Below are 19,409 nucleotides of genomic sequence, written 5' to 3' on the forward strand. Positions count from 1 at the left end.
ACTTCTCCTTTCCTGTCTTAGCTATACTTGCCTTTGCTCTCTACTCCTCTGCCACCAATGTATATCTTTCTTTCCATTTCTTTTCTCCCCATAACCCACTTTTCCTTCTACTTAATTTTCCTCTTCTCTTTTTTCTCTCTATTCATCTCCTACAATTTCCCAATCAGTATAAACTACATGCCATTCTCTTTTATCAGTTTTTAAAAAATTTTAATCTTTAGAGATGGGGGTCTCACTATGTTGCCCAGGCTGCAGTGCAGCGGCTACTTGCAGGTGTGATCATAGCACACTGCAGCCTCAATCCCTGGCCTCAAGTAATCCTCCTGCCTCAGCCCACTGAGTAGCTGGGACTATAGGCATGCGCCACTGCACCAGGCCAGTTCTCTTTCTTTTATGCAGTGCCTAGACTTCATCCATGTTTAGCTAGCCTCTGCTCAACCACATAGAACACAGTTTTTTCCAACTTTCTTTCCCACCAAAGTAACTACTACAAAATTTTGTCAAAACCACTAAAGTAATAAAGAAATGAGGAAGGCTAATTTTTTGAATGGAACAAGTGAGTGGACTGAGATCATTTTAAGGACTCATGGAAGAAGAGAGTTCTTAAGAAAAACATCAGGGTCAAGGGTAAAGTGTTCCAGATTGTGGAAATAACACACGCAACTAATCACATTTTTTTTTCTTAAGCCAGTAAGAACCCCAGATATTAGAATCCATCTATTTTATAAGTGAAGAAATTGAGGCCCATGGAGGTTAAGCGATTAGCTCAATGTCATCCAGTTAGTTACTGGCTGAACTGGGGTTAGAAATGAGATTCCTCATGTTTCCAATATATCGTACCCACCTCCCAGTTGGTCATTCTGTGTGCAAGGACCTGGTGACTGAAGCAGAGTGAAAAGAAGCATAATCAAAACAAACTGGGCAAAAGGAAATTTACAGAATAGAACTTACTGGAGCCACTGAACTTGAAAGGTCATGTTTGCATACGTATAATCCCACTTAAGAACATAGTTCTGATTTTGAACAATGACTTCTATATTTTCTGGTGGAGGTAGTTCATTTTCAACTAGAAGCCAAAGAACAGATTAAAAAAAAGCATACATTTTTACTCAAGTGAGATAACTGGCAAGAAGATAAAGGCTCACATTTTATCATTATAAGGTAATAGTTAAGGACGGTTTGTATTCACACTGTGTAATACTATGCAGCCATTTGAAAGACGACAGGCCAGGCGCAGTGGCTCACGCCTGTAATCCCAGCAATTTGGGAGGCTGAGGTGGATGGATTACCTGAGGTCAGGAGTTCAAGACCCGCCTGGTCAACATGGTGAAACCCCGTTTCTATTAAAAATACAAAAATTAGCTGGGCATGATGGCACACCCCAGCTACTCGGGAGGCTGAGGCAGGAGAATCGCGTGAACCTGGGAGGCAGAGGTTGCAGTGAGCCGAGATTGAGCCACTGCACTCCAGTCTGGGCAACAGAGTGAGACCCTGTCTCAAAAAAAAAAAAAAAAAAAGAAAAAAAAAGAATGCAACAGATGGCTAAGATCAAATGAAGAATGTAACAGATCTGTATTGACTGATATAGAATGATATCCCCAACAAACTGGATTAAGTAAGCAAGCTGTAAAGTACAACTAGTAAGATTTTATTTTGTAATTTAAAAAACAAAACCCAAGAAACTGTGGGTCTGTATATATGCTTACATAAGCCCTGAAAAAAAGTTGTGAAAGGATATACACAAACTGCCAAGCAATGCTTACCTCTGGTGAGTGGAATTGGGGATAAGAAGGGAGGGGGAAAAGACTTCACTTTAAACCCTTCTGTAATGTTTGATTAAAAAAATAAAGCAGATGAAATTTACAATTAAAATAAACAAATCCCAGCTCCTGTCCCTGACCTTAATTATTGGAAAGATGTTACTGACTAAATATATCAGGATGCTTTCCTATTTTAACATCCCACGTACAAAGGTATGCTTGCTGGAAGAATAACTTGTCTACCAGCAACTACTTCCCCTCCTTTTCTTCCCATTTGCAGAGCTCATATTCAGCTACCTCCTGCTTTATGTGGATTCTGAACAAATGAAAAGTTTTGTCATTACAAAATATTTGAATTTTTTTTTTCTAAGAAGGAGTCTTACTCTTTGTCCAACTTGCTCCCCACTGGAGTGCAATGGTGCGATTTTGGCTCACTGTAACTTCCACCTCCCAGGTTCAAGGGATTCTTGTGCCTCAGCCTCCAAGTAGCTACGACGACAGGCGGATGCCATCACGCCCAGCTAATTTTTTATTTTTAGTAGACACGGGGTTTTCCCATGTTGGTCAGGCTGTTCTCGAACTTCTGGCTTCAAGTGATCTGTCTACCTCAGTCTCCCAAAGTGTTGGGATTACAGGCGTGGGCCACTACGCCCAGCCTGAACTTTTAAGTAGAATTAATTTTCATTACTCTGAGACAAAAATCCCAAATAACATTTATTTTGCTTATGTAAATGTTACAATGTTTTAAACATGTATCAACCTATCATGTAAACTTCAGCAATATGGGAAAGATGCCAAAATTGACAATTTGTATATATACTTATTGAAACGAAAACAAAACACCTTCCTTACCTGTGGTCTTTATACAATGCACTGGACCATAGACACCAATTTTCCGTGACGTAAGTAGTGCTGCTTTAACTTTTAAACAATAAGTAGTCTCTGGTGAGAGTTTAGAAATTTTATGTCTGGAATAAATATTTTCAATCCTTTCCTATAATAAAAATATAAGTTGCTTCTTTAAAAAAGAATAAAGTCAAATTTTAGGATTAATTCACCTAATTTTTCTCTCACATCGATTAAACAAAGGTAAAAACAATGCTTACTTCTACACTTGAAGAGTTTTTCCAGATAACTAAGCTATATGTAAAGCTTGAACGATCCAAAGCCCACATGACACTATCTTCTGTTCCAGGAGGAGAGATGTATATCACTATTGCCTTATCTTCAGCTTCTAAATGTACTTCTGGAGGACCAATTTGAGCTGCAAAAAAAAAAAAATCAAAACAGTTACTTTGGAACTTTATTAATATAACGCCAAAACCTTCATTCGACAAATAATTCTGAGCACTTACTATGTGCCTGCCACTTCTGGGAGTTAAGAGCACACAGATAGCATAGAAAGCTGTAAGATCACCAGTGGAGTGATACAGAAAGAGAAGAGGTTCAACGACTGAGCCCAGCAGCAGTCTAACACTGAAAAGTCGGGAAGATGAAGCAATCAATGAGCAGGAGGAGAACCAAGAAAGAGCAGTGCCCTAGAGATCCAGTAAAGGAAAAACTGAGTGATGACCACATCTGTGCTACTGAGGGATGAAGCCAGAAGAGGACTGGGAATTTGCTTGGCATTGTGGAGGCTGCTGTGACCTTGAGAACGGTGTTTTTTTTTTGTTTTTTTTTTTTTTTTTTTTTTGAGATGGAGTCTTGCTCTGTTGCCCAAGTTGGAGTGCAGTGGCACGATCTCAGCTCACTGCAAGCTCCGCCTCCTGGGTTCATGCCATTCTCCTGCCTCAGCCTCCCGAGTAGCTGGGACTACAGGCATCCACCACCAAGCCCAGTTAGTTTTTTTCATTTATTTTTGTATTTTTAGTAGAGACGGTTTCACCGTGTTAGCCAGAATGGTCTCGATCTCCTGACTTCGTGATCCACCCGCCTCGGCCTCCCCAAGTGCTGGGATTACAGGCGTGAGCCACCGCACCCGGCCGAAAAGAGTGGTTTTAATAGTGATGAGGAACAGCGTTTGAATGGAGTGGACTGAGAGGGAATGGGAAGGTAAGTAGTATAGAAACGGAGTACAGATCATTCTTGGTAAAGGGCAGTGGTTCTCAAGCCTTTTGGTCTCAGGATCCTCATCTTTTTTTGAGATATGGTCTAGCTCTGTTGCTTAGGCTGGAGTGCAGTGGCACAAACACGGCTTACTGCAACCTTGATCTCCCAGGCTCAAGTGATCCTCCCTCTTCAGCTTCCTGAATAACTGGGACTACAGCTGTGTACCACCATGCCTGGTTAATTTTTATATATTTTTTGTAGAGATGGGGTCTCACTATGTTGCCTAGGTTGGTCTTTAACTTCTGGCCTCAAGTGATCCTCCCACCTCAGCCTCCCAAAGTGTTGGAATTACAGGTGTGAGCCACTACACTCGGCTCCTTTACATTCTTAAAGGAATTACTGAGAATCCAAAACAGCCGTTATTTATGTGGGCTGTATCTTTTTATATTAGCATATTAAACATTAAAACTGGTAAAGTTTTCAATCCATTTTAACTAATCCATTAAGAAATAACAATGGACTGGGCGTGGTTCTCTCTCGCCTGCAATCCCAGCACTTTGGGAGGTTGAGGTGGGCAGACCTGAGGTTGGGAGTTCGAGGTCAGCCTGACCAACATGGAGAAACCTTGTCTAAAAGTACAAAATTAGCCGGGCATGGTGGCACATGCCTGTAATCCCAGCTACTTGGGAGGCTGAGGCGCGAGAGTCACTTGAACCCAGGAGACAGAGGCTGTAGTGAGCCAAGATCGTGCCATTGCACTCCAGCCTGGGCAACAAGAGCAAAACTCTGTCTCAAAAAAAAAAAAAAAAAAGAAGGAAAAAGAAATAACAATGATAAACCTATTTTATGGTAACAAACATTTGCCACAAGGAACATAAAACTTCAGAGTGGTGCTGTTTTACATTTTTTTCCAAATCTTTTGAATGTTGGGATTAATAAAGAAGGCAGATAAATTTCACATTGAGTTCTATGTTAATCAGTGACCATACCACCACATCACACATCAAACAGCCTCCTCTGGAAAACTCCACTGTAAATACAAGAAAGAACCAAAATAAAAAGGGCAAGTAAGTCTTAGATTTTTCATAAATATAGCTTTGTCTTTACAGCCCCCTGAAAGGGCCTCGAGGACCTTTGAGAACTACTACTACAGGGAAAGCAGGAAAAATAGAGCCGTAGCAGGAAGAAGATACAGGTTTAAGGGAATTTTTGTTCTTTTTCAAAGATGTTAGATTTTGCATCATGCAAATGAATGGCTTGGAAAGTGAACTGCTCCGGCGATATTTACTGAGGAATATAATTCAGCAACTTCTTCTTACCTTTGCGAAATGGTGTAAACGAGTCAACCTCACACCATGAAGAAGTGTTTTCTTTTTCTGCTCTTATACGCAATTTAATTTCATCATAAATGTTCAGCTTGAGCGAAGAAAAGTTGCATTTGGTACTAGTCATATTCTGACATCCAGGCAATTTTATCCAATTATCCATCTCAGGTCTTTAAAGTAAAATAAAACAAATGAATGAGTGAGCAAATGTATAAGTATAGTCAAATACTTTATATTTACTGGTTTAAGAGTTATTTCTTAACTCTTAATAACTCTCGTTTAAGAGTTATTTCTATTTTTAGTTTAAGAGTTATTTCTTCTATTTGAGCTAATGTCCGATTAACATTTCAGGGTACACCCTTCCACTCTTTTTCAATGCATATAAGCCAAGTTATTACTTATAAAATTGAATTTTAAAATACAGTTCTTTATATAATTTTTTGGGTGGTTGCTTTACGATTTCAAGGAAGCAGAGAAATAAATGACCTATAAGGTAAAAGTGGATTTAGTATGTTGGCTCTGTTAAAAATAGCTGTGTGACTTCTGGTAAACTATTTTATGTTTCTGGATCTTATCTTCCTTACTGAAAGTTCGGAGCCTGGTCAACATAGCAAACCCTGTCTCTATGAGAAAAAAAAAAAAGGCAAAGCAGGGTATGGTGGCATGTGCTCATAGTCCTAGCTACTAGGAAGGCTGAGGTGAGAGGGTCATTTGAGCACAGGGGTTCAAGGCTGCAGGCTGCCATAGGTTATGATCATATCACTGCAATCCAGCCTCAGCAACCGAGTAAGACCCTGTCTCTAATAAAATAAAATTAAATAGAAATTGGAGAATTGGATTGGATGATTCCTTTCTGACCTCCTCCTATGAATAGACTTCCCTAAGAAAGACCTCGGAATCAGTATGGTTTCAGGGTTTCCACAGCCCTCTCAAAGACCATCCCTTCTGCTTGCCTGTCTCCGTAATTTCTTCTATTACATCATCAGAAACCACTTAAAACGTTTACATAAACAAATTAATTTTTGGAAGTGGAACTGGCCAATCAAAAAGCTGAAGTGATTGATATTACCTTTTGAAAAAGGGGCAAACATGAAGAAATCAAGCGCGCAGGGGGTGCCTAAAGCAGAAAAGGACATGTTGCTCAGAAAGGGGAAGAGCTTGCAGGGAAAGTGAGGGATAGAAATGAACTTAGTAGCTTTCTTTTTTTTTTTTTTTTTTTTTTTTTTTTTTTTTTTTTGAGACAGAGTCTCACTCTGCTGCCCAGGCTGGAGTGCAGTGGAGCAATCTTGGCCCACTGCAACCTCCACTTCCTAGGTTCAAGCAATTCTCCTGCCTCAGCCTCTCAAGTAGCTGTGATTACAGGCATGTGCCACCACGTCTGGCTAATTTTTGTATTTTTTCGTTTTTTTTTTTTTAGTAGAGATGGGGTTTTGCCATGTCGGCTAGACTGATCTTAAACTCCTCACCTCAGGTGACCTGCCCACCTGAGCCTCCCAAAGTGCTGGGATTACAGGCGTGGGCCACCATGCCTGGCCAATTTAGCAGATTTCAAAGCTTTTACCTATGTTAAGCCCATCAACTGTAAAAGTAGCAGGGAAACTATCTTCTGGGAAGGCATTTTTGTCAAGCCTAATTCATTAGCTGATTTATTTATTTTTAATAATATCACAGATGCCATTTTAAAGATGATTTAGATACTAGAAACTAGAAATAATACCAAAATAATTTTGCTGCTGAACCAAATACTAGTCTACCTTATTTTTCAAAACGGAAACATTTTAAAGAAATTACCAAAAATATACACTAGCATATGAAATACTTCATTCTTGGTCAGTTTTCACTTCCACTTTACATATCTGAGGCCTGAGATTAGAGCTGGCATTAAAAATATCTTAAACATTCTTGAAAAGGTTCCACATCAGAAACTATTTCTAAAAATCCAGAAACTCTTGTTATAAACAGAAAACCTTATCAAAAACTTGAAACTTAATATAATTTCAACCCAACCTCACTGTTCACATCTGTCTTTCCTATTTCAGGAGATGCTGATGCATGCTCCATTAAAACTGTTTCACATCTAATCAAGATATTGCAGCAGAAGCTACTTTTATAGTTTCTTAAAAAAATCATTATTGGCTGGGTGCAGTGGCTCACACCTGTAATCCCAGCACTTTGGGAGGTGAAGGCGGGTGCATCATCTGAGGTCAGGAGTTCGAGACCAGTCTGGAAAACATGGAGAAACCCCATCTCTACTAAATATATCAAGGAGATAATAGGAAAGCCTGATCACAGGAAACCTCGTGGCCTATTCCAAGGTCTTGGATGGGCCTTTTGGAGTACTATGCCGTATCCTCAAGATACACCCTAGTTCAGATCCCAACTTATATTGAAAGAAGCTGGAACACCCAGAGGAAAGAAGGAATGGCTATGGCTTAGAGATGCTGTCTACCACCTTCATCCCCAATTTTTTTGCTTCAACACCCAAAGATGTATTTGACTAAGTCTCTACAGAAACAAAGTTAAAAATACTATGTAAAATAGGCATAACATTTCTAAAAAATAGAAGAACCAAATACTTTCCAAATCTGAAAATTATGGTGCTAAACTTGTAAAAATGATTCAGGTCATTCTGACAAATCAGTAAGTAGAGTCACATACTTTTGATAATCGAATGAAAAAGTCACATTCCCGACAGATTCTTCACTCCTGTTCCACCTCAGGATAAAGTTGTCATCTATGACGTCAACCTCTACTTTTTGAGGAGATTTTAGATTTTTTCCACCTATAAAGGCAACAAGAAATAAGAACATTATATATAAACTCTACAGATATTCTAAATGTTACTCTATCCCTCACATCCCTGATTAAAGAATGAATACAGTAAAATATAATGAAGTATATTTTAAAAATCTAAAAAAATCTAATGATTGCTCCCAGCACAGGGATGCTGGTAATTACATTTCTGCATCTGAGAGAGCTGGAAAAAGAGTTGATTTTTTTTCCTTTTTGAAAAAGGGTTGTCTTTTAATTAAAAAACGAATGGTCTCTGCATGAAAATAGAATTTTTCTTGGCCTTATTAGTGACACTGATGAGTCACTCTTATGATGAGGTTCAACTGTTTTATGGCCTCAGTGTGATTTCACATTGTATGTTCAGAGAGAGATAGAGATGCTTCTTGATTTACAATGGTGTTATGTCCTGATAAGTAAGGGTGAGTCCTAGGGGCAATCAAGTGCTGGCTTCCTCCCTGCAGTACTCCTTGTGGTAACACTGTCACAAATAACTGACCAGTGCCAGGAGTCACCTGCCCAAGCAGTGCCTCTGAGCCCTGGGTAGTACCAACAGCAGCTGTACTCCCTGATGTCGTACCCCCTGCCCCATCTCCCACTGCAGGAGTGGGAAAGTATAGTGTATCTCAGCAGCTGTCCCCTCTGTGTTAACTGTATCATAACTGGTGTAAGCACCCTGGATCACCACCTGGGTCATGGATTGAGTGGTAGGATAGCCACTGATGGCACCAGTGCCCTCAGTCTGGACATCCAGCTGCCCCTCACACACCTGATCACCCTGCGCATCACTTGACGCTGGGGTCAGGGAAGGCAGCAGCTGACTGGATGCTGGCAATAGCCCCACTGGCTGGGTCTTCCCCAGTAGCCATTGCACGTGCCTGAATCTGCACTGTCCCCTCTGTCTAGTGCCCTTTCATTTCACCTTTCAGGACTTCCTTAAGCATTTCTTGCAGGGGAGGTCTAGTGGTAATGAACTCCTTCAGCTTTTGTCTATCTAGGAACATCTTAATTTCCTTATGCTTTTGGAGGGCAATTTTGTCGTATACAGGGTTTTGAGTTTTGTTTTGGTTTTTTTTAGCACTTTGAATATACTGGTCTCCAAAGTATCAGATAAGAAATCTGCTGATTATGTTATCAAAGATCCCTTGTGTATGACAAGTCACTTCTCTGTCTTTGGCTTTCAAAAGTTTGACTATGTTTCTTAGTGTGGTCTCTTTGAGATCACTGTACTTGGAGTTTGCTGATCTGTCCAGTGCTGAGAGTGGGGTGTTCAAGTCACCAACTACTATCATATTGGAGTCTATCTTTCCTTTTATGTAGAATAATATTTACTTTATATATCTGGGTGCTTTGGTGTTGGGTACATGTATGTTTAGAATTGTTATATCCTCTTGCTGAATTGGTCCCTTTATCATTATATTATAACCTTCTTCATCTGTTTTTACAGTTTTTAACTTAATGTCTTTTTAATCTGACATAAGTATAGCAATTCCTGACAGCTTTTGGTTTCCATCTGCTTGGAATAACTTTTTCCATCCCTTCAATTTCAGTTTATATGTGTCTTTATAGGTGAAGTGGGTTTCTTATAGAAAGCATATAATTGAGTCGTTTAAAAAATATTCATTTAGCCAGTCTCTTTAAGTACAGAATTTAATCCATTTACATTCAAGATTATTATTGATATTTGAGCACTTACTTTTGTCATTTTGTTAATAGTGTTCTAATAATATCCTTTGCTCCTTTCTTCCTCTCTTATTATTTATCATTGTGGTTTGATGGTTTTGTCTAGTGATAAGGTTTAATTCTTTTCTCTTTCTCCTTTGTGTATCTGCTCTATCAGTGAGTTTTATACTTTTCCATGTTTTAATTGTACTGACTACTTTCTTTTCACTTCCAGATGTAGGACTCCCTGGAGCATTTCTCATAAGGCTGGTCTAGCAGTGATGAATTCCCTCAGATTTTGCTTGTCTGGGAAAAACTGTATTTCTCCCTCATTTCTGAAGGATAGTTTTGCTGGGAATAGCATTCTTGGCTGTTTGAGGATATCATCCCATCCTCTCCTGTACTGTAAGGTTTCTGTGAAGAAATCTGCTGTTAGCTGAACAAGGATTTTCTTAAATGTGACTTGATGCCTTTCTCTCGCTGTTTTTAGAATTCTCTCTGTCTTTGACTTTTGACAACAGACAATAATGTGCTTTGGAGAGAACCTTTTTGGGTTAAATCTATTTGGGAATCATTGAGCTTTCTGGATCTGGATGTCTGTCTCTCCAGACTTGGGAAGTTTTCAGCTATTATTTCATTAAATAGTTTGTATACGTCTTTTACCTTTTCTCCTCTTTCTGTAACTTACATAGTATGAATATTTGTTCCTTTAATGATATCCCATAAGTCTCGTAGGGTTTCACTTGTTTTTTTCTATAACTGAGTAATATCAAATGATATATCTTCAAGTTCAGAGATTATTTCTTCTGCTTTACCAAGTCTGTTGTTGAAGCTGTTTATTGTATTTTTTAAATGTAATTCATTGAATTCTTCAACTGCAGGATTTGTTTGGTTCTTCTTCATCATGTTTTGATTTTTTTGTTCAATTTTTTGTATTGTGAATTGTTTTCCTGATTTGTTGAACTATCTGTATTTTCTTTTTCTTTTTCTTTTTTTTGAGATGGAGTCTCGCTCTGTCACCCAGGCTGGAGTGCAGTGGCTGGATCTCAGCTCACTGGAAGCTCCGCCTCCCGGGTTTACACCATTCTCCTGCCTCAGCCTCCTGAGTAGCTGGGACTACAGGCACCCACCACCTCGCCTGGCTAGTTTTTTTGTATTTTTTAGTAGAGATGGGGTTTCACCGTGTTAGCCAGGATAGTCTCGATATCCTGACCTCGTGATCCGCCTGTCTCAGCCTCCCAAAGTGCTGGGATTACAGGCTTGAGCCACCACACCCAGCCTGTATTTTCTTGTATCTTGTTGAGTTTCCTTAAGATCATTAGTTTTAATTCCTTTTCCAGCAATCTGTTGATCTTCTTTTCATTGGGCCACCATTAGAGAGTTCTTACTTTCCTTTGGTGGTGTCATATTTCCTTGCTTTTTCATGTTTTTGTGTCTCTGCATTGATAAGATAATTACCTCTTCCAAACTCTACAAACAATGGCTTTCAAAGACAAAGTCTTTTATTAGCAGTTGGGTTTCAGTATGCTGGTTTCAAAAGGTGTGGTGACTGTTTCCTGACAGATGCAGTGATATGGTCTGCATGCAGCTGCTGTACCTGTGTTCAATGTCAGTAGTAAATGGGTGCCTCAGGGGCCTAGGCTGCAGAAGTTTGTGGCAGTGGTAGTGTAGGTTGTTAATGTCCTCAGTGTCAAAGGCTTTTAGGATCCTCCTATTCTTGTCTTCCCCACAATGGGGAGACTTAGGCAAGGGGATACCTCTTGGTGTCAGGTCTGACAGGGGCTATATATATGCAGCTGCAGCAGCTCTTGATTCCAGGTGAACGTGCTCAGAGTGGCTACTGGGCAAAGGTCCTAGGCTCAGGATCTCACAAACCTATTGAGACACTTGGTTCCTGAGGTGGGTTTGCTCTCTGTGGCAGGGGTTGGATGTAGGTTGCTCACAGAGCCAGGATTTGTGACCTGGAGGTGCTTCCTGGCAGCTCAGGCCCAGAGAATGGGTTATAGCTTTGATTCTACCCCTCTGGAGGTCAGGGCATAGCAATGGCCTGACTATAAAGAAGGGGTTCCCTGGAGGTTTGGGCCTGGGGAGCAGGGTATGGTTTTAATTTGGGAACATGAGCTAATAGGGCTCAGTGGCAACACAGGTCCCAAAGGATGAGGCACCATGAAGTCATGACTTTAAATCTTGGACTAGCTGGGGATGAGCAGTACCCCAGACTGTGAGACCAGGTGTAGCTGCAGCAGCAAGTACTACAAAATAGTGAAGCATAGCTATTATTTGGGCTGGGAATGGGGGTTAGGGAACAGCACAGTGATGACTCTTACTCAGCAGCTCAGACTCTAGACTAGTCCAGCTCCAAGGAAGCCGGGTACTACAGTTGTTTGGCCTGTAGAACAGGGTGTCTCAGCTGAGTCACTGCTCTGTTTCCCTAAGACATAGCGTACTACATCAGCTCAGCCCTGGGATGCATAGCTGCTTGGCTTGGACAGGACACTGATTCTGCAGGGAGCGATGTGCTCCTTCAGCTGAGGCCCGGGGAATGTGACTGTTCTGGTGGTTCAGGCCCTGTTTCCCTGGAATACAGTATACCACTTCAGCTTAGGCACAGGGGTGCATGACTGCTCTGGGCGGCCAAGGTAGTTCCCTTCCTATTCCCAGGAAATAGGATGCTGCTTCAGCTCTAGCCCAAGGGAGGTGGGGTAGAAGTAGGTGGAGTAGTTCCACCTCTACTTGGCCCCACAGGGAAGGGTGTAATAGCTGCTTAAAGTTTAGCTTAAGGATGTTAAGCCATCAGCCTGGGGTGGTTCAGATGAAAGGAAGCCATGTCTACAAGTCTCCGAAGCAAGACACACTCCAGAAGTAGTTCCAGTTCCAAGATGGAGTGGCACAGTAGCTGTGAGGGCCACAGCAGGCAGAGCACAGTGTTGGTTCCTTCTCTGGAGGGAACGCAGCTATGCAGACTCTAGGCAGCTTCCTCAGCTTGGCTTAGTTGCTGTCCAGACTCTAAGGAACCCCAGTGGTGAGATCTGTTGGTGCCCATGGTGTAGCTGGGGGTTACTGGGATCTTCTTATCTCCTTGCCATAGGAAGAAGCTCCTCCTGGTTCCCAGATGATCCTAGGAATCCTGGTATTTCCTCCCATTCTCCATGTGGACATCCCACTTTCTTCTGCTCACTAGGATTTCTGTTACTTCTTTGATGTACTCTAGCACTCTTAGTTAAGTTTGCTAAAATGTAGTTGTTTATTTGTTCTTCTGGCTGTCTTATGAGGGGATGAGCAGTAGAGGCTTCTAGTTGGCCATCTTGCTAACATCACTCTCCCAGACAACATTGTGTGTGTGTGTGTGTGTGTGTGTCTGTGTGTTTTGCTTTGTTTAATTGCTGTTTAATTGTTGTTAATCCTGTGCCAAGGATCAGCTTGAACGATAAACTTAAGGTCTCTCTTGAGCCTTTCCCTAGGTATGTACAGTGACTTTCTAATTTTCCCCATAAATGCAGTTGTTTTTATATGTCCTAGTCTTTAGTATCTGACTCCCAAAAGTGAAAGAGAAAAATGAAGCAGAGGGGGATTTCTAGCCCTTTAAATCCATGCGGCAGGGGAGTGAGTGGGGTGGGGGTTGTAACAATGAGTAAGGGCAACAACAACCGTCCATCTCTTTGCACTTTTGTGATGAGAAGGAGCAATGAGTAATCAGAGCACAGATCCCAGAGATCTAGATGGTGGGTTTCTTTTTGCTCACCTGATTCCTGTAAGTTGTGTGCAGGTTGCTCTAATAACGTGCATAGCTGTCTGCCAAGGGTTGAGAGGTGGAAGATGGGTAGCTGCTATTGTACTAAGAGCTCAAATAGACCAAAATTAACTGCAACTTACCATCTAAGCCTGCCCTGCCCCCTGGAAGTTGCGAGCCTTCAATAGACTCCAGAGTTCCAAAATAGTTACATCAGATTCTGCCAGTACAGTTCTTGTCTAGGTGAGGAGACAGATTCCTGGTGCTTTCTACCCTGCCATCTTTCCAGAATCCTCAAAAGAAGTATTTGTAAAAACTGCTTCTTTGTGTTAAACACAAATCTCAAACTAGATTGCAAGTTCCTTAAGGGCAGAATCTATATCGTTTCATAGTTGATTTGCATTTTTTCAGAGTATCCAGCATAATGGTGGGCTCACAGGAACTCCTTTAATATCACAAAGGACTGATCTTTCACTTTGATAAGCTATATATTTTTTAAAAGACCAGCTTTTAAATTTATTTCTCGTTCCTACAATATTTCTTTTACTTCTGCCTTGGGGCAATCATGTTATCTCATTGTAGACTTGTTCTACCACAGGGGCTCCCTTACAGAACTTTCTTAATTGAGACAGCTTCTTGCACTTTCCAGTTAGATCTTATAGTATGGGGTCAAAAGGGTAGACATCTGAGAAAACACTTTCTGATTTTTTTTTTTTTTTTTTAAATTTAAGGTGATACCCATCAGGTCTCCCCATCCTCAATTTTCTGTTTCATACTTGGAGTCTCTAAAACTTCATCCCTGAATAGAATACATCACATCCCCTTATCCCACTCTAGAATTCTTAACTTGCTTCTTATCCATTTGTTAGAATTTATAGATTCTATTCAGCCAAAGGGTAGCAACTGGGTTTACAGACTTTAACAAAAGATCTGATGGCATCTGTAGTATTTACAATATCTTGGGCAGAATATTATAATTCTAGTAATTTTGGGCCTTGAGACAAGAATAGAAAATGTTATAGGGTACAGCTAGTGATTCCTCAGGGAGAAAAAAAATCCTTTACTGCTAAAGGAAGGAGACCCTGAAGTTACATGGGTAACTTCATGAAGGCATGTTGGCATTTGGAAGACCAACGAATAACTGACTGATAAATGGACAGGGGCTTGGAAATAAAGTTATTAAACAGGATTTTAGTTTTCACAGATTTTGCTCTATTAGTATTGGCAATCTCCTTTTAATAATTTTTCATAAAATTATTGTTATGTAACATTAACATACAATATATTAATTTACTAGTATATTAATGTGTTTTATATTAGCATATTAACAATTATTACCCCACATGTAAATGTATAAATGGACATTTAATCTAATATACATAAATGTATTTATAATTTTGGTTGCTTTCAACTTTTCACATTCATCTTGATGACCAAAATGGTGTACTATATTTTTAAGTCTGACATAAATCCAAATATAGGTATCTGTACAAATATGTAAGTAAATGTCTTCCCATATTTTTTATAGTTTTCTTAATCTAGGGTCCTAGAATTGCATTTACTAGGCTAAAAGGTATATTTATACAACTTCTGAAAGAATGAGCAACATTATAATCTCACTGAGTTAACTTTCAGGATCAGCTTGAGCTGTAAACTTAAGGTCTTGAGTTTTGAACATTCCGTTTTGAACATGATTATTTCTTTGGGGAAAAAGTAGGTAGTTGTGTAAACCAAAAATAAAATTCTAAGTCCCTTAACCATCAGAATGGACCCCTTCTCTTGACCAAGGGCATTCCAAAATTAACCTGAAAAACTACTTCAGGCCAAGATGGGGAAGGCAGGTTTGGCTATGCCTCATTATACCCTCGTCTCTTCTGGAATTCAGAAAAAGCCAACCACCATTAACATCAACACAGACCTTAAGTTTCACAAGAAACAGTTACAATCTATTCTCTCTGAAGCCTGCTATCTGCAGGCCTCATCTGCATCAAGGGTGTTCACTCTTTTGGCTTCCTTGGGCCACAATGGAAGAACAATTGTCTTGGGCCAAACATAAAATACACTATCTGATAAGCTAAAAAAAGAAAAAAAAGAAAAAAGAAAAAAAAAAAAGGAAAAGAAAACAAACAAACAGACAAAACCCCTCATATTTTAAGAAAGTTTTACAAATTTGTGTTGGGCTGGATTCAAAGCCGTCACAGGCTGCATGCAGCCAGTGGGCTGTGAGTTGGACAAGCTTGATCTGCATGATAAAATTTTGGTCTCCACAACCCGTTGGGACATCCCAGACATTCCTTTCTATTGATTCCAGGTTTTTAGATAATAACTCTTTCAAGCAATTATCAATCAGAAAATCTTTAAATCTATGACCTGGAAGCCTTGCTTTTTGTCCTGCCTTTCCAGATCGAACCAATCAAATGCACATCTTCGATGTACTGATTGATATATTATGTCTCCCTAAAATGTATAAAAGCAAGCTGGGCCTTGGGCACATGCGGCCAGGACCTCTTGAGGCTGTGTCATGGATGCATCCTTAACCTTGGCAAAATAAATTTTCTAAGTTGATTTGAGACCTGTCTCAGATATTTTTGGGCTCACAGTTAACTGAAAGATACTGATAATTAGGCCCTTAACATACAAGTGGACAATCAGGAATTTAAATTGTTTGGCCTTTAGGAAAATAGTCTAGTCTGGTTAAGCCCCAGGGCTCTTAGGCCAGACCCAGGGTTGACTTCCCCACTCAGCCACGGACTGGCCTATACAGCCTCAGGCAAGTCACTTGATCTCTCAGTTGCTCAGTTTCCCTGTCTGTTAAATAAGGATAACAGTATCTGTGTGGCTCTGAAAGCTTAATGAGTTTATACTGTTAAAACACTTAGATTAGTGCCTGGCACACAGTTAAGAGCTTAAGAAATGCTAAATGCCTATAAATTATATCTTGCCACCTGTCCTCTAACCTAATTTTAAATTAATTTCTTAATGCATACCCTCCTGGAATGTCAATTTTATATGAAAATTCTGGGAAAGCTCTTTTCACATCAAACGAAACATGAGTTTAATGCAAATTTTTCATAAACAAAAGACTTCAAAGAAATTACTATGGGATGCACCGGGACCCTAGTACCCACATCCTAGGAAAAATATACTACATATTTGTGGAAAAGTTTGAGAAATAGTATATCATGTACCACACAGGTATATGGTTTCCTAAGACAACAGGTAAGTATTTTGAACTCACTCGCAGGCTCACAGACCACCTGGACTCCTGCACTGGGATGCTAGCCCTGATTCTCTTTGGGTACCCCTCCTCACTACAAAATTACCTCTCAGTCTCTTATCAACCTTATAATAGTTGCCATTTCCCCATGCATCCCAGGTAAGTATGAAGAATTTCAGCAAATTAGCCTGGTGACGCCCTGCCTTTGTATTTTTCTTTTACTATTTTTGTAAAAGGAAAAAAAAAAAAAAAAATCTCAGGACCTCTCCCAACTTTCTTACACAAAAGGGAAGATAGTTAAGCCCACAGGCCAAGTGACTGCAACACCCTCTTCCAAATGAATGGCTGTTACTAGCACAATGCTTCAGCCAAATCCCCAAGGAAAGATAAAAAGACTCAGCCATCTGCGAAGGACTACCCCCACAGATCATTCGTGAGTCAATTCTTTGCTGGTTTCCCATAAACAAGGGGATGCCAACTGTAACTTCAAGTCTACAACCTAAGTCTAGTTCCTAAAACTAAAGTCTAAAGTATAAACAGACTGGCTGCAGTGGCTCACGCCTGTAATCCCAGCACTTTGGGAGGCTGAAGTGGATCGTTTGAGGTCAGGAGTTCGAAACCAGCCTGGCCAACATGGCAAAACCCCATCTCTACTAAAAATACAAAAAATAGCCAGATGTGGTGGTGTACACCTGTAATTCCAGCTACTCAAGAGGCTGAGGCAGGAGAATCACCTGAACCCAGGAGGCAGAGGTTGCAGTGAGCTGAGATCACACCTCTGCACACCAGCCTGGGCAACAGGCTGTCTTCTCAAAACAAAACAAAAAAAAGTATAAATAAAAACGTCTCCATATTTTGGACAGTTTTCTTAGTCCTGGGTCCTAGAATTGCATTTACTAGTTTAAAAAGTGTGAATATTTTTATGACTTCTGAAAGACTGAGCAATATTACTATCTCATTGAGAAAACATTTCATTGAGTTTTGAACATGATTATCTCTTTGGGGAAAAAGTAGGTAGTTATGTAAACCAAAAATAAAATTCTAAGCCCCCCAACCATCTGAACGGACCCCTCCTCTCAACAAATGGCATTCCAAAGTTAACCTGAAAAACTAATTCAGGCCTTCCACACTGACAGTGTCAATTACAAGCTTATCTTCTCAGGTGCAAAACAAAGGCAAGACTCCACCTACTCAGAGGCATCTGCATAACGGACTCCCTTTACTCTTTTTCTCTTCAACACACTCATGGTATCTTAAAATACAGATTTCTTGGGCACTATCTGAAGTGTCACAGAACTATCTGCCTCACTGCCTCACTGCCCCACCTCCTGAAAACCTCTGGAAAACCAGTCACAGATGTGTCTGTGGCTCATGTTTTTCTCGGATGCGCCCTGAAGCAGGATTAGTAAACCTCGAGGACTGAGAATTATGCCTCAGTCACTCCGATTGTCATTTCTTATTGGCCTGTATGAATCCTGAGGGCAGAGAAATCCTGGTCACGCTTAGCTCACTCCCCCGTGGGACTGGCCGCCTAGTTTTTACCAGATTGAGGAAATGCATTTCGGGAAATGTTTTGTTTATTATCAAACAGGCCAGCTGAGCCGCAGTACTTTCCCGGAAAGAAGCAAACTCGACACAAGGCTCTGGCACTGCCACTTCACGGGGATGGGGACCCGGGCGCGCCCAAGGACCGGTACACGCGTCACAGGCAAGCGGCGACAGAGGACCCAGAACACCACTTTCTCCTGATTGATTTTCGAGCCCAAGTCGGGTTTAATCTTTGCCGCGGCAAAGAGGATCGAGGGTTGGGGGTCTGTCGCCCCCAACACCATCGCCGCCCCGGTAGCCCAGCTGCGCGCCCTACCTCCGGCCCTGCGCCGAGATTCTCCTCCCGGCCTCTCACCTGCGGCTGCGGACAACACCCATGGCGCCAAGGTGACCAGCACTAGGGTCGTCGCGCCCAGGAGGGTGACCATCATATGGGAGCCGCCGGAGGTCCCACCACTCACATCTCCGCGAACGCAACACCCCTCTTAGCTTACATTGCCCCCTCCTAAGCCACACCGCTCCTCTGCGCACGCGCTGCCCCTCCTAGCTCTCATCGCCCCTCTGCGCACGCGCTTTTCCCCATGGCTCGCACCGCCTCTCCGCGCACGCGCCATTCCTCCGCGCACGCGCCTTTCCTCCTAGCTAGCACCTCCTCTGCAAGCTCCCATTGCCCCCTCTAGTTGCGCCACGCCTGTGCACGAGCGCCTTAGAAATGGTAGGCCTCCTGCCTTGTCTTCTTCCAAACTCTTTCCGGCCAGCGGCCGATCTGGCGCAGGTCACCATCGCATTCCAGGAAGACCCCGTCTCACGGGAGGCCTTGACCTTCACAGGATCGCGGCACACACGTGCGCAGACCCAGCGACTTTGGAGTTCCTGCGTGTCTTCCCCATGTCTGCAGTCGGAGGGCGTGGGTGGGGTCCGGGTCATGGCCGTGCGCTCTTCGTCCTTGCCCTTCTCCGCTCGGAGCGCTTGCTGACCCTAGAGCCTTGGATAGTGGCGTTGGGAGTCCCCAGCGGCCTGGGAACCAGATGAGGCTGGAAGGAGGAAGTGGCTGAGCGACCAGACTGTTCCTGTGTGCAGACCAGAGCGGGGCAGAGGCACTCATTTTCGGGGCGACTTGGCTGAGGGGCGAGATGGTCCCTTGGAGAGAACCGCCACGGGCCCTGGGCCGAGGGGCTCCAGAACAGCGGTCGCTAGGCTTTGGTCGTCGAGCTTTATCCGTAAACAATTCGAGCCCACCGTTCGAATGATTATTTAATTAAATTACTCAGTAATAGATCAAGTGCATTGTGAAAATATGCAAAATAAAATTTAAATGATGAGATAAT

The 19,409-nt window shown here is 41.7% G+C and overlaps 1 protein-coding gene and 1 pseudogene across 5 annotated transcripts in view; both read right to left on the reverse strand.

Annotated features, from left to right (window-relative positions):
- Positions 1 to 18,608, reverse strand: part of IFNAR1 (interferon alpha and beta receptor subunit 1) — a 30,493-nt gene extending 11,885 nt beyond the window's left edge. For 2 of the 4 annotated variants that reach the window (XM_015132942.3, XM_015132940.3), the window contains exons 1-6: positions 18,398 to 18,608; positions 7,793 to 7,916; positions 5,129 to 5,304; positions 2,867 to 3,024; positions 2,613 to 2,754; positions 952 to 1,066 (exon numbers count right to left, since the gene is read on the reverse strand). In XM_015132942.3, the coding sequence (XP_014988428.3) occupies positions 952 to 1,066; positions 2,613 to 2,754; positions 2,867 to 3,024; positions 5,129 to 5,304; positions 7,793 to 7,916; positions 18,398 to 18,512 (830 nt within the window). In that variant the 5' untranslated portion in view covers positions 18,513 to 18,608. 4 annotated transcript variants of the gene reach the window in all.
- LOC144340105 (upstream stimulatory factor 1 pseudogene) lies at positions 8,128 to 8,928 on the reverse strand (annotated as a pseudogene). Its single transcript, XR_013415827.1, has one exon. The product of XR_013415827.1 is annotated as an upstream stimulatory factor 1 pseudogene (transcript).
- Positions 18,609 to 19,409: the final 801 nt, after the last annotated feature.

This window comes from Macaca mulatta, chromosome 3 (genome assembly GCF_049350105.2).
Source record: "Macaca mulatta isolate MMU2019108-1 chromosome 3, T2T-MMU8v2.0, whole genome shotgun sequence".
Classification (NCBI taxonomy): domain Eukaryota; kingdom Metazoa; phylum Chordata; class Mammalia; order Primates; family Cercopithecidae; genus Macaca; species Macaca mulatta.